Raw genomic sequence first — 19,398 nt, forward strand, 5'->3', positions numbered from 1 at the left:
TATTATGGATCAGTTGACAAACCCATATGTGCTTTACGAACAGGAGGCAGTCGAGCAAAGGGAGAGAGAGGACAGTTTTGGCTCAGAGATTCGTCAGATCTGCGTGTCAGCCCCGCGATCCTTTTCGGCTGTCCTTTACTGGTCCTTAAGCCAGCAGCCCCCTCCTCTTCTCCATAGCCTGTAGCTAAGGGCAGACAGGGACTTGAGGGAAGCTGATCCGTCACTCACAAAGGACTGGCATCTCAGCTTTCTGTAGACCTTAGCTGGGAAGACTATGTGACAACATTGCTGCCGGCAGCAGCTGAACATTCATTCATTCATTCATTCACTTACCTCTGAAGTGCTTACTGTTTGCCTGGCATTGCGCTGGGTGCTAAGGCGAAAAGGAGATACAAAAGCTTAAGATATTAGATCTAATCTAGTGTTAAGGCGATCAGGCTTATGTCAGTTGAACAACTGGTGATGAAAATAAGACAAGCTGAAGCTGAATCTTCTACCGTGATTTAGAGATGATGCCACCCCAGGGCATGAACAAGCAGCATCTTTAGTGTCTCAGGGACCAGGCACCTGATCTCCTCATCCCAGAGCTGTCAGTAAGGGGAGCTCCAGGTAAAATGATAATAATCAACATAATAGCAGCAGCTACAACTTATTATGTGCGCCAGGCACTGTGCTAAATAAATTATCCAAGTGCAAAGCTTTCATTCTCCCAACAACCGTATAAAATCTAGACTCACCCACCCCTGTTTTCACAGATGGAAAATCAAGGCTCTAAAGCCTTCAGAAACCTGCTCCAAGTTATAAAGCCATCAGGTGGCAGCTCTGGGAAGGGCAGTCAGGTCTATCTGATGCTCAAGCCCAGGTTTGACCACCTGTGTGTTAAATTAGAGATGGCATCTGTCTGGATGGTCCTCCCGCTGCCCAGACAGCGCACCTGGAGTTGGTTGGTCTCCTCCAGGAGCTGCTCTGTATTGTGAGTGGCAGCCCTTTGCTGGGGCTGGGCTAGACCAGAGAGTGAGAAGGCCCAGTCCTGGGGATTTGGAGCTCAGAGCAGACCCCGGGGACAGAGGCTTCAGTTTCTTCCACTGGCCTCATCTCTTGAGCTGCTGTTTTTCTCCCCAGGAATAGCCATCCATCTGAGCAGGGCGTCTGAGGATAGCTCTCTTTCAGCATCTCCAGGCGGAAGCCTGGCAGAAGGAACACTTCTCCACCCACTTGGTTTCCTATTCCATGTGGGCTCTTCCATCTGGCTCATTCATTCATGTGTTCATTCAACAAATTAATATTGAGCCTCACTCTCTGCCCTGCCGTGGTCAGGGTACTGAAGGGGGTGGGGAAATGAAGATGGATCAGTATGAGAGACAAGACACTTCCATATAAACAGGAATCCAAGGGGTAACCTGATGAGGACCACGAGAAAAGTATAGGCCACGTCCTGTGTGTTTGAGAGGAGAGATCACCCCCAGGTTTGGCAGGAGTGGGGGAAGGGTGTGCATTAAGGAAAGTTCTGAGGAGGTGGGATTTGTGCTGGGCCTTGAAGAGAGGGTAGTATTGGACACGTGCAGCGGAAGGAAAGGACATTTGCGGTAGTGAGAATAGCAGGGGCACGAGCCTGGAGGTGGGAGCACGTGGCCACGTCTGGGGCCTGGGAGCACGTCCATGTGTGGAAGAGAAGCAGCAGGAATCAGGATGGCATTGGTGGGCCAACTCTATCCTGTAAGCTGTGAGCTGTGGCACAGTCACCCCAGTCACAGCCCAGCCCCTCCGGAGCAGGATCAGGAGAGCAGGAAATAAGGCCCCAGAGGCCCCGGGAAGAGGCTGGCCCAGCTGAGACACACTGTCTGAGTTGTCCCCGGCTGTCTGTTGCTCTTGGAAAGCCCTCCATTGACACATTCACACTCCAGCGTTACTTCTCAGGCCTAGTTGACCCAATGGACCTAAGACACACACAGCATGGGGGCTGGAAGGAAAGTTTAAAGGGCATCTCACCCAGTGTTTAAAACTCGAAAAAGAAAAATCTGTAGGGTCCCATTATTCAACTGGAATCGCATAAACCCCAAAGGGAAAACAGAGAAGATGCTCCAGTTAAAGCAGGTGGGGGGCGGCCTCCCCATTCTGTCTCCCCATCACTCCCCACAGCAGCTCCCGGGGCACCCCTGGGAAATCTAGGACTGGGAGAACTCTCCCATTTTTATTTTACAGGTGGGGACTCTGGTGCTGGAAAAGAGCCACAGGGACACCAGATGGCTTGCCCAGTGCTTCAGGGATCTTCTTGAGCTTGTGTCTAAGATCGAGGGAGAAGGGCAGTCAGTGCATAGGTGGAGGGGATCTGGTTTTCCAGGATGCATCTTCCACCTTTGGTAGCAACGATGCTTGGGGCCTGCTGGCTGGGGCTGCCCTCAGCACCCACTCTGTGGCCTGGTGGCAGTTGGCACTGTGCTGGGTCCCCTGTGGCTTATCTCATCCTCAACCCACTGTGGGAGGCAAGGTGGACCAGGCCCTTCCTCCATCACACGCATTGAGAATGGAGATGTGGAAGTTAGGATTAGTGGTTAGGATTCCGGGCTTTCACTGCCATGGTCCTGGTCAGGGAGCTGAGATCCCGCAAGCTACACAGCGTGGCCAAAAGAGAGAGAGAGAGAGAGAGAGAGAGAGGGAGAAAACAACTGATAATCACCGTTACCAGGGAGAGTGGAGTGGACGTTGGGGGGAAGGCACACTAAAAATCCTAATCTAAAGAGAAGAATCCTATGGGTAAAATGGTTGTTCTTCACATGTGCTGGGCATTTTATTATCTGCCAAAGCTTTTTCACAGACATGATTCTATTTACTTCTTATAATCAGCCTGTGAGGTAGATATTAGCCCCCTCCCATTTTACCACTGATAATGGTGAGGCTCAGAGAGGCTGAGTGAGTTGCCCCACATCATACAGCTGGTAAGGAGGCAGGGACAGTCCTTTCACTCTGGTCTTCTAACTCCAGGTCTAGCGAGCATACTGTGAGCAAGGAAAGGAAGAAGGCAGTTCTCTGTGTGTGTGTGTGTGTGTGTGTGTGTGTGTGTGTGTGTCTATGTTTTGGGAGGCTGCCAGAGAAGCGTGGAGGAGCAGAGGCTAAGGCTGGGAGCGTGCTTGTGAATTATTATATTGCAAGTGTTCCTTTAATTGTATGCATTTCACTTGAGAATCTAAGAGCCACAGGGAAGGGACTCCTGGACCGCTAGGACCTAGCTTAGTGCCTGTCTCAAGGCAGGCATTTAGTAAATTTCTGCCGCAAGCATCTGATTAAAGAGGGTGTGCTTATGACCTCGTTGCTGGGTGAGGGTGTCTCTAACGCCAGAGGCAGCCCATCCTCCTCTCGCGGGGCTGACATCTTCCCACTTCCTTCTCTCCTTCTGCGTATGGGGAGAAACACCAGCAAATCCCCTGGGAATGCGTAAGAGGGAAGCAATGAACATGCCGGCCATCCCTGTCACCCCCCAAACATGTGAAGTCAAGCCCAGCTTTCCCCTTCAAAGTGCACCCCCCGACCCTGCCTGGGTTCCTCCAGGGTGACGCGGCAGTGGTACCCTCTGTTCCAGCAGCTCCAGGAAGCAGAACAATCCTGATTGCTGGTGATTGCAGAGGCCACTCGTCTGGGCTCTGGACAACTCTGGGATCAGTGCCCAGCTCAGCACAGAAGTAAAGAAGATATCCAGGCTCAGGACTCCTGCTGTTATAATGGTCTGGACAGATCTCTCCAGCTCCTCTGAAAGCAAATTGGGTTGCCCACCCCTCTCCCTTACATCCTTGAGGGGACCCAGCAAATACCACCTGCTTTGACATACATACACATGAATCTTCTCAAAGATACATGGCTGATGAGAAGGCCCCAGCCCAGTGACCCCTCCCTGCCCAATGTCCCAGAGACACTTGTGTCTGGTGCCCAGGCAGAGAGACATTCTGGGACGCCGAGACAGACAGCTGACACCCCTTCCAGGCTTGGCACAGGTGATGTGCACCTGCTACTGTCTCCTTTCCCGACATGAAGGGAACAGCTTCCTGGCAGCAGCCCCTTCGTCCCCCCATATCCTGAGAGTTGGCTCCACCTGCTAAAGGGGATACTTCCTGGGGTCTTCTCCTGCCCTTTAAGGTTCTGATGATAATCTTTTCACCCCCAGCAGGCCTGGCATCAAACACAACACAGGAGTGGTGACAGGCTGAAAAAGCAGGAACACTTTATTTACAGTGATCATTTGGTGACACATAGATCTTTGGGCTTTTGGTGGCCTTGCTGAGAGACACGTGGGCAGGGGCCCGCTCTCTCTGTTGGGTTCCCGCATCCTCCTGCCTCATCGTGCTATGAGAATCCAGCTGCTGTCAGGACCCTCGCGCTCTGACAAGCCTCAACTTGGGGGCATCCCTCCTGTGTCCATTTTCTGGGTAGCCAGTGTCCTCAAGCACTGCCAGAGGTCCTCCTTACCTCCTCTGGAGGCCTCGTCTTGGTCCTGGTTGTGGGGCGCCTAGGGGGGAACCACACACATCGGTATGCAGAAAGATGGGGTGGGTGAGGAGTCCTGTGGCGGGTGGCAGGTGCCAGGGCACAGGCTTGGACAGCCATCTGGTGCAGGGAGCTGTTACCTGGCCCAGCCTGTGGTTGGGGTTGGTAGGAACGTCCCAGTCTTCTCCAGAGCCAGAGGAGTGAAGTCCCAGAAGTCCTCCAAGGGGTAGAGAGGCCAGGCATAGAGAAGTCTTCCTTGTGTGTACGGCAGCGGACTCAGTTGCCACTTTGGGCCTGGCCTCAATTCTCCGGGGCTACTTACTCTTCCCCCTACAAGAATGCCTCGCCAGCGTTGGTCTCATCCCAGGGAGGAAGGCTAGCCTGGTCAAGGGCAGGACCACTGCCTCCACCTGGCCAAGATCCAAGGCCACCCTCCTGGATTTCTGGAAACGTCTCCCCCCCTTCTCTTGAGAGGATGCTTGGGGAGGGAGGGCGTGGTCTATGGGTAAGGAGACTTGGTGTGAAGCGTAGGGGGCAAATCCACAATGGAGGGCTCCGGGAGACTCAGGTGGGGGGAGAGGTGAGCACTGAATCCTGTGGCTCCCCCATCTGGTTCCCCAATACAAGGGCGTGTCAGGCGTCACCATGAGCCAAGACGAGGCTCGAGCGGACAACAGAGACCATGAGGGAGGCAAGGGCCGGGGTACCAGGGGGAGCCGTAGCGGGCAGGGCCGGGGTTAGGGGCTGTAAGTCAGGCCGGCCGGGTCTGGGGCCGCAAGTCCTGTCCCTTCGGCTCTCAGCGCGCCTGGCCCGCCCGCTCCCGGTGGCCGGCCTTCCAGCGGCGAGGCTGCGAGGGCGGCGGAGGCGCCGGGGCGCCCCGCAGGCTGCACGTCCTCAGCTCCCGGGCCAGGCTGAGCACCTCCGGCCGCTCGCTCTGGGGGCCTCCTTCCTCGCGCTCCTCCGCCTCCTCGTCCTGGTCCTCGTCCTCCTCCTGGATGCTGCTAAGGCGCGGCGCCCCGCGGCCGCGCTCGGCGGCCGGCGGCCGGTAGGCGCACTTGGCGTTGAGCAGCCGGCGCAGCGGGGCGCGGGGCACCGAGGCGGCGGCGCCTCCCGCGAGGAGGTGCTGCTGGCGCACGTGGCGCGCGTCGCTCTGGCGCTGCAGGCGCTTGAAGTCGCTGAAAGCCGCCAGCGCGGTCTGGCGGAGCAGGCGGGCCAGGGCGCGCGCCTTGTGCGCCCGCGCCAGCAGCACGGCGTGGCAGCGCAGCACCACGGCCTTGTGGCGCGCCTGGTGGCGATAGACCCAGGCGAAGACGCGCGGGTGGCGCCCGTCCGCCGTGCAGTAGGTGATGCGCGGCAGCAGGTAGGCGTGCGCCGGTCTGCGGCCCCCCGAGCCCCCAGAGCCGCTGCGCTCGCACGGCTGCATGCGGATGCCGTGGGGCCCTAGCGTCAGCTTCATCTTGGTGCCCCCGCCCGGCCCGCAGCGCGCCCAGATCTTGCCCACGGCGTCGTCGGTGCAGCCGTCGCCCTTGGCGTGCAGGGTGACGGCGTTGCCCAGGTACCACACGGTGTAGGTCGGGTCCTCCTTGTTGAGCTCCACTTTCTGGCGCCGGCTGCGGAACATGCGGCCCAGGCGCTCCAGCGGCCAGTCGGGCAGCAGGTCCGGGCAGGAGCGCAGGAAGCTGGAGAGCAGCGACGTATAGGCGAGCCCCGGGCTCAGGCTCTTCGCCTTGCACTTGGCCTCGTCCTCCACCAGCACGAATTTGTTACGTCTCCAGGGCAGCATCGCGGCGGCGCCCAGAGGGGCTGGGGACGCCGCGAGCTCACGGGCGTCCTGCCCCGCGGCCGGGGGAAGGGAGGGCGCGCAGAAGCCCGAGGCCCCGGGCTTTCGAGAAGCTGGGCGGCGCCGGAGACAGTCGGTTCCCAGAGATGCCCAATGCCAGGCAGGGCTAGCTAGCTTCGCAGATGCCCGGTGCCCAGCCGGGCTGGCAGCCGAGATGCCCGGGCGGCGGCCGAGCGTCCGGGAACAGCGTCCCCCGGGAGTCGCTCCAGCCGTCCGGGAAGCAAGGAGGGGCAGGGACTGGGCGGGGAGGAGACGCCCCCCCAGGCCCAAATAGGGGGGATCCCACGGTCCCCGCCGCCCAAATTGCGGCGGCAGGGAGGTCGCCGGAGCCGGGGCTGGCGGCTGGCTGCTCGGAGGGGTAGACCGAGAGAGCGCGACTGCGGTGGGGACTCCTTCAGGCGTCGCGGCTCCACCTCCCCGGGCTGCCTACATCACCGGGCGGGACCGCTAGCTCTCTTGTCCCCTCCTCTCGCCCTCCTCTCTCTCCTCCCCCGCGCAGGCTAGCAGTGCTCTTCGCCCGAGACCCGGCACAGGCGCGGTGCATCGGGTTTAATCATTATCGTCGGAGGGGAAGGCGTGGAGGGGGAAGTTAAGGAGTAGGAATCTCCTGAAATCCACCCGAGGGCTTTGCCAACGCAAATTTCTCAGGTCTCACTGGTGGTCTCTAAGCTCCTCCTGGAGCGTTCGGTATTCCCCTCCTCTTTCTAGGATTCCCATTGCCCCTCACATCCCTACCCGCATCTCTGAGAGTGAGTTCGGGTGGGTTCCTGATGGGCCGGCCTGGCTCACTTTGCCTCTTGTCTGCACAGCAGAAAGCCAGATGAGGTGGCCGAGCAGTGCAGTGGAAAAGTACTGTCGCTTGGTGAAGCTTTCTCCCAGGTTCTTCCAAGGTCGTGGGCCAGGCTCCTGCGCCTGAGCTGGGAGACCAGTCACAGCTCCAGCGGCCAGTAGTGGCCCTCGCCTGGACTAAAGCCGGGAGGGTACTCTCTGAGGGTGGGGAACCTTCCAGAGTGGTCCTGGGTCTGTGGGAATTGCAGATTAAAAGCTCCTTTGGCCAAAGGGCTGCCTCTGGACTCTCCCGGGATTAAACAGATACCACTCCTGTGTGTGATCACCTCTCCTCCTCCCTGCCGCCACCTCCGGGGGTTTGCATTCATTATCTCATTATCGCAGGACTACCCAGGCTCTCAGTTAAGTGACTTGCCCAAGGTCACAAGGCTGACAGGAGGTGGAACTGGGGCTCCACTCAGGCTCGGGTGACCCACCACAGGGCCCTCACTCTTCTATGAGTCCACCGTATGCTGCATATGGATGGGGCGTTTTCCACCCTCCCCTGAGACCTTCCAGTGGGGCCTCTTACTAGGGAGGGGTCCTAGTGTACTGGCAAAGAGACACTTGTCCCTGGGTATGGGGACACACCTGCCCCTTTCAGGATTTGTTAAATCACAAGCTCCCTAGAATCTCAGGACTGCTCTGATGGGGGCCCAGGAGTCTCCTACAGAGCCAACACCCAAGCCCTTTCGGTGGCTTCAGAACAGGTCATTCGGGGAGTCTTCCAGGTCAGGAATGAGCCCAGAGGCTTGGGCTAGGCCAGGCCAAGCCAGGTGACCTCCCAGAGTGGGGACAGTGGGAAGATGATATGTCCCACAGCCTGGCCACATTTGTCCCAGGCCAGCCGGTTGGGCTCAGAATCCCTGGGGGGATGGGGTGGGGGGATAAAAGCAACCCTCCCCCTCACAAGGCTGCCTCACTGAATGCTCCTAAAATGACATGCAAATAAAGAATAGGAAATTACTTGGAACTGCAGAAGCTTAGCTTCAGTGGGGGCCTCAGAGACTACCTGGTCCACTGCAGCCTCATTTTATTTTATTTTTAAGGTAGAAATGTCTTTATGGCTTGTTGCTGATTATAAAAGTAATACATGCTTGTGGTAAAAAAAAATCACTCCAGAAGGACATGGAGGTCTCCTACTGTCCCCACGCCATAGCCATGGCCTTATTTCTCCATAAGAGGACAGGCTCTGAGAGGCACAAGGATCCACCCACTGGACCTCACTGCCTCGGGGTCCTCTTCGCCACAAGCATCAGGAGGCTGGTGGGAGCAGCCAGCAGCAAAGTTTCCACTTGCAAGGCTGAGATATCTCCAAGCTTTTGGGAAGGCGTAGCCTCCTGGGGTTGCTAGAGTTAATGTATCATGACACAGGAAGCCCAGTTAAATTTGAATTTCAGCTAAATGACCATTTCTTTAGTATAAGTGTGTCCCAAGCATTGCCTGCATTTGACCGGTAACTAAGCCTCCTGCCTCTCAGAGAACAGGAAGGGGTGGGGCGCTGCACTTCGGAGCCGAGTGTAGGCTCGCTCACCTAGTCCTGCTTCTGTTCTGTTCCCACTGCTTTTGGAATATCCTGGCAGGGGAGTGGGCGTGGGGAGGGTTACCCAGGACTGCGCTGAGATCACAGTGTGCAAGGGTCTGTTTTGTTTGTTTGTTTGTTTTTAATTTTTATTTTTGGCCACGCGGCATATGGGATCTTAGTTCCCTGACTAAGGGGAACCTGTGCCCCTGCAGTGGAAGTGCAGAGTCTTAACCACTGGACCACCAGGGAAGTCCTGCAAGTGTGTGTTTATGTTAAGTCCTCTGGACCACAAAGCAGCATTTGACATTGTTAGCCATTTTGTTACCTTGTGGACAACTTACCTTGGCTTCCGTTGCAGGGATTTCCTCCCTCTGGCACCCGCTCTGGGACCATTCCTCCCTTCAGGGGCTCCTCCTTACACACTCGGGCCTGATGTCCTGCCTTCGGCTCCTCTTCCTCTAAACTTGTCCCTTGGAAGGGTTCAGCTGCCCTAGAGCTCCCACTGTCCTTTCTATTCAGAAGACTGGAGAGGCCCGCCTGGTCCCATTCATCCAGGCAGAGCTCAAGGCTGCCCCCTCAAGTCTTCCTTCCCTTCTCTCCCGTCCATGGTAGGAGCTCCCAGCTTTGTACCAGAGCAGTACCATCACGGCTTCACAGACTGGCATGTAGTTGGATTTTTTTTTCTTTTTTCAATTTAATTTTTAGCTCTAGCATATTTATACTGGTATTAGTTGAAAAAGTCATATAACTGCCTTATAGTAGACGTATAATTAAAAAATCAGTCCCCTACCCCATGCTTTCCCCAGTCTCAAGTCTCACTTCCAAAGACAACCCCTCTTTCATGCATTTTAGATGGTACTTCTGTCATATGCCTCCTTATTTTTAAATAACACACCTAATTCAGATTTTCCACTTTTTGAAATTTATCTATTGCCTCTCTTCTATGGAAGGTGAAGATTTAATGCCCTTTCATCTACCCGCATCCCACACATTATTTTCCCTTCCTTCCTCTCAGTTTAGTTATATCATTTTGTTGCTGTGGCATCAGTATTCAGTGTTTAAGTATTATGACTATGTAACTGTTGTTCATAGCTGAGCCTTGAAGTGTGTTATGATTTCATTTTTCCTTACTGGAAAACATTTTTGCTTTTCTAGAGGTATTTAATCATCTTATTAAAAAACAAAAACAAAACAAAACAAAAAAAACTTTCTTAATTACCCATCACGAATTCATCCCCCAACTGTCCAGCAGTACCGTAAAATGTCTCTCTACCTGGTTGAACACACCAGGTGGTCCTTCAGGTCTCTGTGTTTCTTAGAGACACCCCTCCTGAGGCATCCTCCCTGGGCTCCAACCTGGACTGCTTACCCTACAGACCTGTAGAGCTATCGTCCTGGGACCTTGTTTTACTACCACCCTGGAAATTTCCTTTGATTCTTTCCTGTGTTGGATCCTGTTTTCTGGTTCCCTTGCTTTCTGCCTTCCCCCCCACCCCCGCTCCCAAACAGGGTTTATTTCCTTGTTTTGGTAGAGCATGTATTCCAGTAGCTTTGATTGCTAGTTCTGCTGGGTGTAGAGTTCTAGATTGGAAATAAATTTCCCTCAGGATTTTGAGGAGTTGATCCATGGTTGCTGTTGAAAAGTCAAGTGACATTCTGATACCCGATCCTGTGCGTGTGTGACTTGATTTTTCTCTCCGAAAGTATTTAGGATCTCTCAGAGGTCTAAAGTTTCAAATGATGTGCATTTACTACGGGCACTTCTTGGGGAACCTTTCAATCTGGAAATCAATCTCTTAATCTGAAAATCAATTTTGGGGGCATTTCTTTGTGCTTATTCCCTCCATTTCATTTCTGTTTTTGTTTTTTCTATTTTAGTTGGATGTTGGACCTCTTGGATTGATCCTCTAATTTTTCAAAATGTTCTTTCCAATTTTCCATTTAAAAAATGTTTGTTGTATTTTCTGGGATGTTACCTCAACTTTATCTTCCAACTTTTCTATTTGGATTTTTTTTTACGTCTCTTCTCATAATTTTTCACTTCTAAGAGCAATTTCTTGTTCTTTTTTTATAGCATCCTCTTCTTGTTCGTGGACATATTATCTCCTGTTCCTCTCAAAATATTAATTATAGTTGCTTTAAATTTTTTAAAAATTTTAATTGTGGTAAAATACACATAACACTTACAATCTTAACCATTCTTTTTTTTAAAAAATTATTTATTGATTTATTTATTGGCTGTTGGGTCTTCATTGCTGCATGTGGGCTTTCTCTAGTTGCGGAGAGTGGGTGCTACTCTTCATTGCGGTGCGTGGGCTTCTCAGAGCGCAGTCTCAGTAGTTGTGGCACACGGGCTTAGTTGCTTCGTGGCATGTGGGATCCTCCAGGACCAGGGCTCAAACCCGTGCCCCCTGCATTGGCAGGGGGGTTCTTAACCACTGCGCCACCAGGGAAGTCCCGATCTTAACCATTCTTAAGCATACAGTTCAGTATTGTTAAGTATATTCACATTGTTGGGCAACCGATCTTTAGAACTTTTCATCTTGCAAAATCAATACTTTGTGCTAACAAAACAACTCTCCATTTCTCCTCCAGTCCCCACCGCCCCTCCACCCCCAGCCCCTGGCAACCATCATTCAACCCTCTGTCTCTATGAATCTGACTACTCTAGGTACCTTATATAAGTGGAATCACACAGTATTTCTCTTTTTGTGACTGGCTTATTTCACTTAGCATAATGTCTTCAGTGTTCATCCGTGTTGTAGCATGTGTCAGTATTTCCATCATTTTTAAGGCTGAACAATAATCCACTGTATGTATATAACATATTTTGTTTAGCCATTCATCCACTGATGGACACTTGGGTTGCTTCCACCTTTTGGCTATTGTGAATAATGTCACCATGGACATGGGTGTATAAATATTTCTTGGAGGGACTTCCCTGGTGGCGCAGAGGTTAAGAATCCACCTGCCAATGCAGGGGACACGGGTTCGAGCCCTGGTCTGGGAAGATCCCACATGCCGCGGAGCAACTAAGCCTGTGTGCCACAGCTACTGAGCCTGTGCTCTAGAGCCCGCGAGCCACAATGACTGAGCCCATGTGCCACAACTACTGAAGCCCGCGTGCCTAGAGCCCGTGCTCCGCAGCAAGAGAAGCCACCGCGATGAGAAGCCCCTGCGTGCACTGCAACGAAGAGTAGCCCCCGCTCGCCGCAACTAGAGAAAGCCCGCGCGCAACAACGAAGACCCAACGCAGCCAAAAATAAATAAATAAATTTATTAAAAAAAAAAATTTCTTGGAGACCCTGCTTTCAATTCTTCTGGGTGTATAACCAGAAGTGGAATTGCTGGATCATATGGTAATTCTATTTTTTTAAAAATAAATTTATTTATTTATTTATTTTGGGGTGGGTCTGCATTGGGTCTTCGTTGCTGTGCGTGGGCTTTCTCCAGCTGTGACGAGCAGGGGCTACTCTTTGTGGCGGTGTGGGGGCTTCTCTTGTTGCGGAGCACGGGCTCTAGGCATGCGGGCTTCAGTAGTTGTGGCACGTGGGCTCAGTAGTTGTGGCTTGCAGGCTCTAGAGCACAGGCTCAGTAGTTGTGGCGCATGGGATTAGTTGCTCCGCAGCATGTGGGATCTTCCCAGACCAGGGCTCGAACCTGTGTTCCCTGCATTGGCAGGCAGATTCTTAACCACTGTGCCACCAGGGAAGTCCCTCTCATTGTGGTTTTGATTTGCATTTCCCTAATTAGTGATGTTGAGTATTTCTTCATGTGCTTGTTGGCTATTCGTATATTTTCTTTAGAGAGATGGCTATTCAAATTTATTTTTTTGTTGTTGTATTGTAGGAGGTCTTTTTAGATTCTGGATATTAACCCCTTATCAGATATATGATTTGCAAATATTTTGTCCTGTTCCTTAGGTTGCTTTTTAATTCTGTTGATCATGCTCTTTGATGCACAGAAATTTTAAATTCTGATGTAGTCCACTTTGTCTGTTTTTACTTTTGTTGCCCGTGCTTTGGTGTCATATCCAAGAAATCACTGCCAAATCCAATGTCATGCAGCTTTCCCTCATGTCTTCTGCTAAGAGTTTATAGTTTTAGGTCTTATTTTTAAGTCTTTGATCCATTTTTGAGTTAGTTTTGGTATATGATGTAAGGCAAGGGCCCAACATCATTCTTTTGCACGTTGATATCTAGTTTTCCTAACGCCATTTGTTGAAACGATTGTTCTTTCCCCATTGATTGGTTTCGGCACCCTTGTTGAAAATCATTTGACCATATATGCAAGCATTTGTTTCCATCTCTATTCTAGTCCATTCGTCTATATGTCTGTCTTTATGCCAGTACCACACTGTTTTGATTACTATAGCTTTGTAATAAGTCTTGAAATCAGGAAGTGTGAGACCTCCAACTTTATTCTTTTTCAGGGTCCTCTGAGATTCCATATGAATTTTAGGATTGATTTTTCTTTTTCTGAAAAAAAAATACCATTGGGATTTTGATAGGGTTTGCATTAAATCTGTAAATTGCTTTGGGTAGCATTGGCATCTTAACAATATGAAGTCTTCCAATCCATGAACACGAATGTCTTGCCACTTATTTGTGTTGTCTTTAATTTTTTTCAGGAACATTTTGTAGTTTTCAGTGTTCAAGTCTTTCCCCTCCTTGGTGAAGTTTATTCCTAAGTATTTTATTCTTTTTGATGCTATTGTAAATGGAATTTTTTTCTTAATTTCCTTTTCAGAAATTGTTCATGGCTAGTGAATAAAATGCAACTGAGTTTTGTGTGTTGATTTTGTATCTGGTCATTTTGCTGAATTTATTTATTCTAAGGTTTTTGTGGAATCTTTAGGGTTTTCTAATGATAGTTTTTTTTTTGTTGTTGTTGTTGTTGTTTTATTTCTTTGGTGTTTTTTTTTTTGCGTTGGGTCTTCGTTGCTGTGCATGGGCTTTAGTTGTGGCGAGCGGAGGCTACCCTTCGCTGCGGTGCATGGGCTTCTCACTGCGGTGGCCTCTCTTGTTGCGGAGCATGGGCTCTTGGCATGTGGGCTCAGTAGTTGTGGCTCATGGGCTCCAGAGCGTAGGCTCAGCAGCTGTGGCACACAGGTCCATTTGCTCCGTGGCACGTGGGATCTTCCAGGACCAGGGCTTGAACCCGGGTCCCCTGCATTGGCAGGTGGACTCTCAACCACTGCACCACCGGGGAAGTCCATGATAGTTGTTTTTAAAAGCTTTTTTTTTTTCAGTTTCATGCATTGCTCTTCTCCCTGAGTTCTTTCTGCATGTTTAAAAAAAAAAAATTAAAAGATGTACATCTCTGACTGTCATGCTTACAGCTTTCCTCTAATGTCTGGTAATCACTATCATCTAGCCCTATCTGAGAGGCACAAACACTGATTGGAAACTCTATATATGGGAGGTGCAGGGGGATGAACAGGACTTGTCATATATGGGCCTCCTTATCTGATGACATGCTCAGCAAGGTTACAAAGAAACCCTGGCAAAGACTCTCTCCTTGACCAAACTTGGCTCAGGCTCCTCTGAATCCTTTTCTTGACTAGGCCCCCTCCTTGTCCATCCTGCATCACCCAGTTTTAGCAAGAATCTTGTTAAGTCAGTTTAGACAGAATCCCCCACCCTGGATATCTGATCACTTTCCTCACCCTCCCATCACCCCCTCTGTTGATAGCTGATCACCCGGGTCGGCCTTCAGCAAAGATCCTGCAAGTCGGTTTAGTCAGAATCCCTTCTTAGCTCTGACTTTTCCTCTTAGTAATTTGCCCTCCACTGACCCTCCTCCTTGCTTCTTGGCTCTAAATGCCCCCTTGTTCTTGTTGTATTTGGAATTGACCCCAGTTCTATCCTGAGGTTTCTGTATTGCAATCGTTCCTGAGTAAATCTGTTTTTAATCACTTTTCTTCACCCCTCCCCCCCAAATCTGTTTTTACCACTTTAACCACCATCCAGCTCTGTTTTTTTTTTTTTTTTTTTTTAAACAGCCCTCCAATGTTGAGGTCTGTAGGTCTTTTCTTTTGGGCTGGCTAGGGTCCCCAGGGAGAACTCCTAGAGCCTCCTGGCCATGGGGGGAGGGAATGTATAAACCCAGCTGCCAGCATTCTGGGGGCGGAGTAGAGATGGGGCCTCCTGGAGGTCTCACTGATCAGTAGGCAGGCTGCCACTTCATCCGTGTTCAGGATGGTACCTCCCTGCCCTTGGCCACGCCTGGGGTCCTCAGTCCAGAGGCGCCTTGGGTCCATCTCCCCAGAGAAGAAAGCTCCAGTCTTCTGGTGCAGGGGTGGGGTGGGAATCTCCATGCTGCTCCAGAGAGGGGAAGGTACCTAGGGCTCTCACTGCAGACTCTCACTGATCCTCGGTTTTTACATCTGACCTGCTGTCACCAGAGATGTCTGGTGCGTGGGATTCCTGGGTTTCTGGGGCTCCTCAGCATGACACGACTTGATTGTTTCTGGGTTTCCATCCTTTGCGCTCCAGCGAGCTTGCTACCCCTTGTCAACGTGACTTCCATCCTCCAACACGTTGTTAAAGCCTCTCAGCGGCTGTCATCGCCTCCTTCTTTTTCTTTGTCAGTTTATGCCACTTTTGTTCCTTTATTGTCGTTTTAGTGAGGCTTGGGGAATGAATGGGGACTTTATCTCAATGCTCCGTGTCTAATGAAAATCTCTCCTCAGTACTTTTCTGATGGTTCATTATTGTGCTCAAGATTCATGTATCACATTCACTTGGTCTCATTATCATTTGTTCCTGGCAATGTAAACGTACCTCAATGCATACCAATCGATTAATTAATTCATATTTATTTATGCATTTATTCAGCAGCTTTGTTCTGACAAATGAGGAAGTTGGACTAATCGCCACAGTTCCTTCTGGTTTGGACATTCTACCATCATAGGAATCATTTTATTAAGTGGGTGCTGAGTTCAAAACTGGACACCGTGGGGGCACCTAGAGATAGGTAGAGATGTGTAAGACGTTCTCGTTGGAGCCATCCTCCACGACGGCTCCCAGTGAGCCCTCACCTCCTCGTATTCATGCCTGTGTGTGACCCCCTCCACCCCGAATAGGGCTGACCTGAGTAATGAAAAAGATATTGTGGATGTGACACTGGGTGATTTCTTTTTCTTTTTTTAAAAAATATTTATTTATTTATTTGGCTGTGCCGGGTCTTAGTTGTGGCATGCGGGATCTTTTAGTTGCAGCAGGCAGGCTCTAGCTCCCCAACCAGGGATGGAACCCGGTGGGCCCCCAGTATTGGGAGTGTGGAGTCTTAGCCCCTGGACCACCAGGGAAGTCCCCAGCACCAGGTGATTTCTGAGGCTAGAACTTGAAGGACATTGTGGCTACTGCCTTGTTCTCTCCTGGATCACTCTTGCTGGAAGGTACCAGCTGCCATGTCATGAGGACACTCAAGCAGCCCTACGGAGAAGTCCTCATGGCAAGGAACTAAGGCCTCCTGCCAGTTCACCACCCATGTGAGGAAGCCATCTTGGAAGTGGACCCTCCGCCCCAGCCAAGCCTTCAGATGACTGTAGCCACAGCTGACATCTAGGCTGCAACCTCATGAGAGACCCTGAGCCAGAACCACGCAGCTCCCAAATTCCTGACCCATAGAAACTGTGAGATAATAAACAGTTATTCTTTTTTTTTTTTTTAAATCCTTCATGGGTTAGGTTTTTTTTTTTTGTTTTTTTTTTAAAGAGCTCCTGACTTATTTATTTATTTATTTATTTAATTTTTTGGGCTGTGTTGGGTCTCCGTTTCTATGCAAGGGCTTTCTCTAGTTGTGGCAAGCGGGGGCCACTCTCCATCGCGGTGCACGGGCCTTTCACTGTCGCGGCCCCTCTTGTTGCAGAGCACAGGCTCCAGACGCACAGGCTCAGTAGTTGTGGCTCACAGGCCCAGTTGCTCCGCTGCATGTGGGATCTTCCCAGACCAGGGCTCGAACCAGTGTCCCCTGCATTGGCAGGCAGATTCTCAACCACTGCGCCACCAGGGAAGCCCTAAACAGTTATTCTTGTCCTAAGTCACTAAGCTTTGGATTTGTTTTTTAGCAAAAGATAACGAACATAATCCCCAGTCTGTCACACAGGCCCCCAAAGCTCTGATTGCACCCCCCTCTCCCTGCTGCCCAGCTTCCCTCTAAGACCCTCTTGCCTTCATCTCTGTGCCTCAGCCATGCTTTACCAGACTCTTCCCAGTGCTCTAACCTCTGAGTACCATCTTGCCCCAGGTCCTTTCCACATGCTGTTCCCTCTGGTCCTCATCCTTTCTCATCTCCTCTTCCAGCCTATTCATCTTTCAAGCCATTACTTAAAAGTCACTGCTCTTAGGGAAGTAGTTCCCTGAACTGTCCTGACTTCCTTGGTTGTGTCCCTCAAAGCACCCTTCAAAGCATTTATCAGAATTGTTATCAATTCATTATTTGTCTTTTTGTTGTTGTTTTTTGGCTGTGTTGGGTCTTTGTTGCTGCACACGGGCTTTCTCTAGTTGCAGTGAGCAGCAGCTATTCTTTGCTGCGGTGCACAGGCTTCTCATTGCGGTGGCTTCTCTTGTTGTGGAGCACAGGCTCTAGGTGTGCGGGCTTCAGTAACTGCAGCACGCGGGCTCAGTAGTTGTGGCACGTGAGCCCTAGAGTGCGCGGGCTTCAGTAGTTGCGGCGTGTGGGCTCTGGGGCGCGTGGGCTTCAGTAATTGTGGCTCGCAGGCTCTAGAGCGCAGGCTCAGTAGTTGTGGCGCATGGGCTTAGTTGCTCCGCGGCACGTGGGATCTTCCCCGACCAGGGCTCAAACCCGTGTCCCCTGCATTGGCAGGAGGATTCTTAACCACTGCGCCACCGGAAGTCCCTCAGTTCATTATTTGTGTAATCATCTATTTAATGACTGCCTTCCTTTACTTCTAAGCCTCCAGGTACTCTCAGGGCAGGGAATGCATCCGTCTTTTCCACTGCTAACCCCACACTGCCCTGGATGGCATCAGGAACATAGTAGGTACTCAAAAGATAGTTGCTGAATAGCTGAGTGAGTTTGACTCAGTTTTCATTCTCTCCACTATGAGAAAAACAGCTTAGAGCAAATCCCTAATTGATGGCAGGTCAGTACATTATTCTCAAAGGACAGCACATACACTTTTATTTAAAAAAAAAAGTCTCACTTCTGAAAATGACTCATTTTGTGACCTTGGGCTGCTTACCTTTCCTCTCTGAAAAAGGTAGATAGCAATTGGTAACAGTGCTTCTCTTGAAGGCCAGGAACTATTTCATTTAGAGAGATTTTGGCAAGGTTTTCAATGCTCTTAAAGTACAATTATCTTAATATCCAGGTGGTTGTAAATGATTATATAAGTGATGAATATAAATGCACTATGATTTACCACGTGGATATATTTCAGTTATAAGGATGTGTGTGTGTGTGTGTGTGTGTGTGTATGCATGCCTTTTGGTGCTAAATTGGTAAACATTTGTGTGTGCATATGTCTTTTTAAAGAAGCATTTGCTTAGAATGCTCATGAACATCCAAAATTCTGCTGTAGATTTGTTTGAAGCTGTAATTGTTTGACTTTGCTCAAAGCTGTATTCATTTCTAATAATAACAAACCAATATTTATTTATGTGTCCAGAATTATGCAAAACCTTTCCCTTTATCAGAGCCAGTCCTCATGACTACTTTTGCAAGATAGGAACTATTATAATTCCCATTTTACAGATGAGGGAACAGAGGCTCAGAGAGGTAAAATAACTTCCCTAAGGCCACATAGCTAGTAACTGACAGAGCAGTAACTAAAATCTGTTTGGCACGTTCTTAACCTTTGGAAGGATCATACATGTGTATTTGTACTAAGAAATAAAGAAAAAGAGGAAGGTGACCAAAATTACTATTCATTCTGAAGGATTTTAAGCATAAAGGAGCCTTCAGAATAGCATTAGTCTGTAATCAGATACCCCAGTACTGAGTGGTATGAATGTAGGAGGTGAGCAAAGGTGATGGATGAAAATGTTACCTTCAGCGCACCTGTATTCATGAGATAAGCTTGTGCATCCATCAAATCATAGTCCAGTGCAAAGCAAAATCATGTTTGCATAACAAACAGAGCAGCCTAAATAAAGGCTGGTATTTGGATACAGCTGGATCTCAGGAATGCAGGCAAGAGGAGACTCCTGCAGCCCCCCGGGCCCTGAGCAAGACAGGGTCAGAGGAGGGGATTTAGAGGTCGGCTTCATTTTGTACTGACGCTGATCTCACTGTGAATCCCTCTACTTGACCCCCTCTTCTAACCACATATAGTCACTCTTTTTTAATTTTAAAATTAAAAAAAATTGAAGTATAGTTGATTTACAATGTTGTGTTAGTTTCAGGTAATTCAGATATATATATATATTTCAGACTCTTTTCCATTAGAGGTTGTTACAAGATACTGAATATAGTTTCCTGTGCTATACAGTAGGTCGTTATTTTTTATCTATGTTATATCTTCATTCACTCAATCAGCCATTCAACAAACGATTTCTGACCACTTGATATGTAGGCACAGGGTACAGAAGAGAGCAAGGAATACGTGGGCCCTCTCCTCTGGAGCTTACAGTCCTGCTTGGGAGAGGGCTGTGTGTCACAGGAATATACAGTATGAACTATTATGCAAATAATTATGTAATTATGTGGCGAGAGGATGGAGCGCTCTGAAAGGGGCTCCTAACTTAGTCAAGGGGATCAG

At 50.1% G+C, this 19,398-nt stretch overlaps 1 protein-coding gene across 3 annotated transcripts in view; it reads right to left on the bottom strand.

The window, feature by feature from the left end:
* Nucleotides 1-4,196: 4,196 nt before the first annotated feature.
* Nucleotides 4,197-19,398, bottom strand: part of FAM43B (family with sequence similarity 43 member B) — a 37,252-nt gene continuing 22,050 nt past the window's right edge. For 2 of the 3 annotated variants that reach the window (XM_082354186.1, XM_082354185.1), the window contains one exon: nt 4,197-13,952. In XM_082354186.1, coding sequence (XP_082210312.1) covers nt 5,273-6,259 — 987 coding nt within the window. In that variant the 5' untranslated portion in view covers nt 6,260-13,952 and the 3' untranslated portion in view covers nt 4,197-5,272. Of the gene's footprint in view, nt 16,307-16,682; nt 18,996-19,398 lie in introns of those variants that run through there. The other variant, XM_082354187.1, reaches the window with a different exon arrangement.

This window comes from Balaenoptera borealis (assembly GCF_965194805.1).
Source record: "Balaenoptera borealis genome assembly, chromosome: 1".
Lineage (NCBI taxonomy): Eukaryota > Metazoa > Chordata > Mammalia > Artiodactyla > Balaenopteridae > Balaenoptera > Balaenoptera borealis.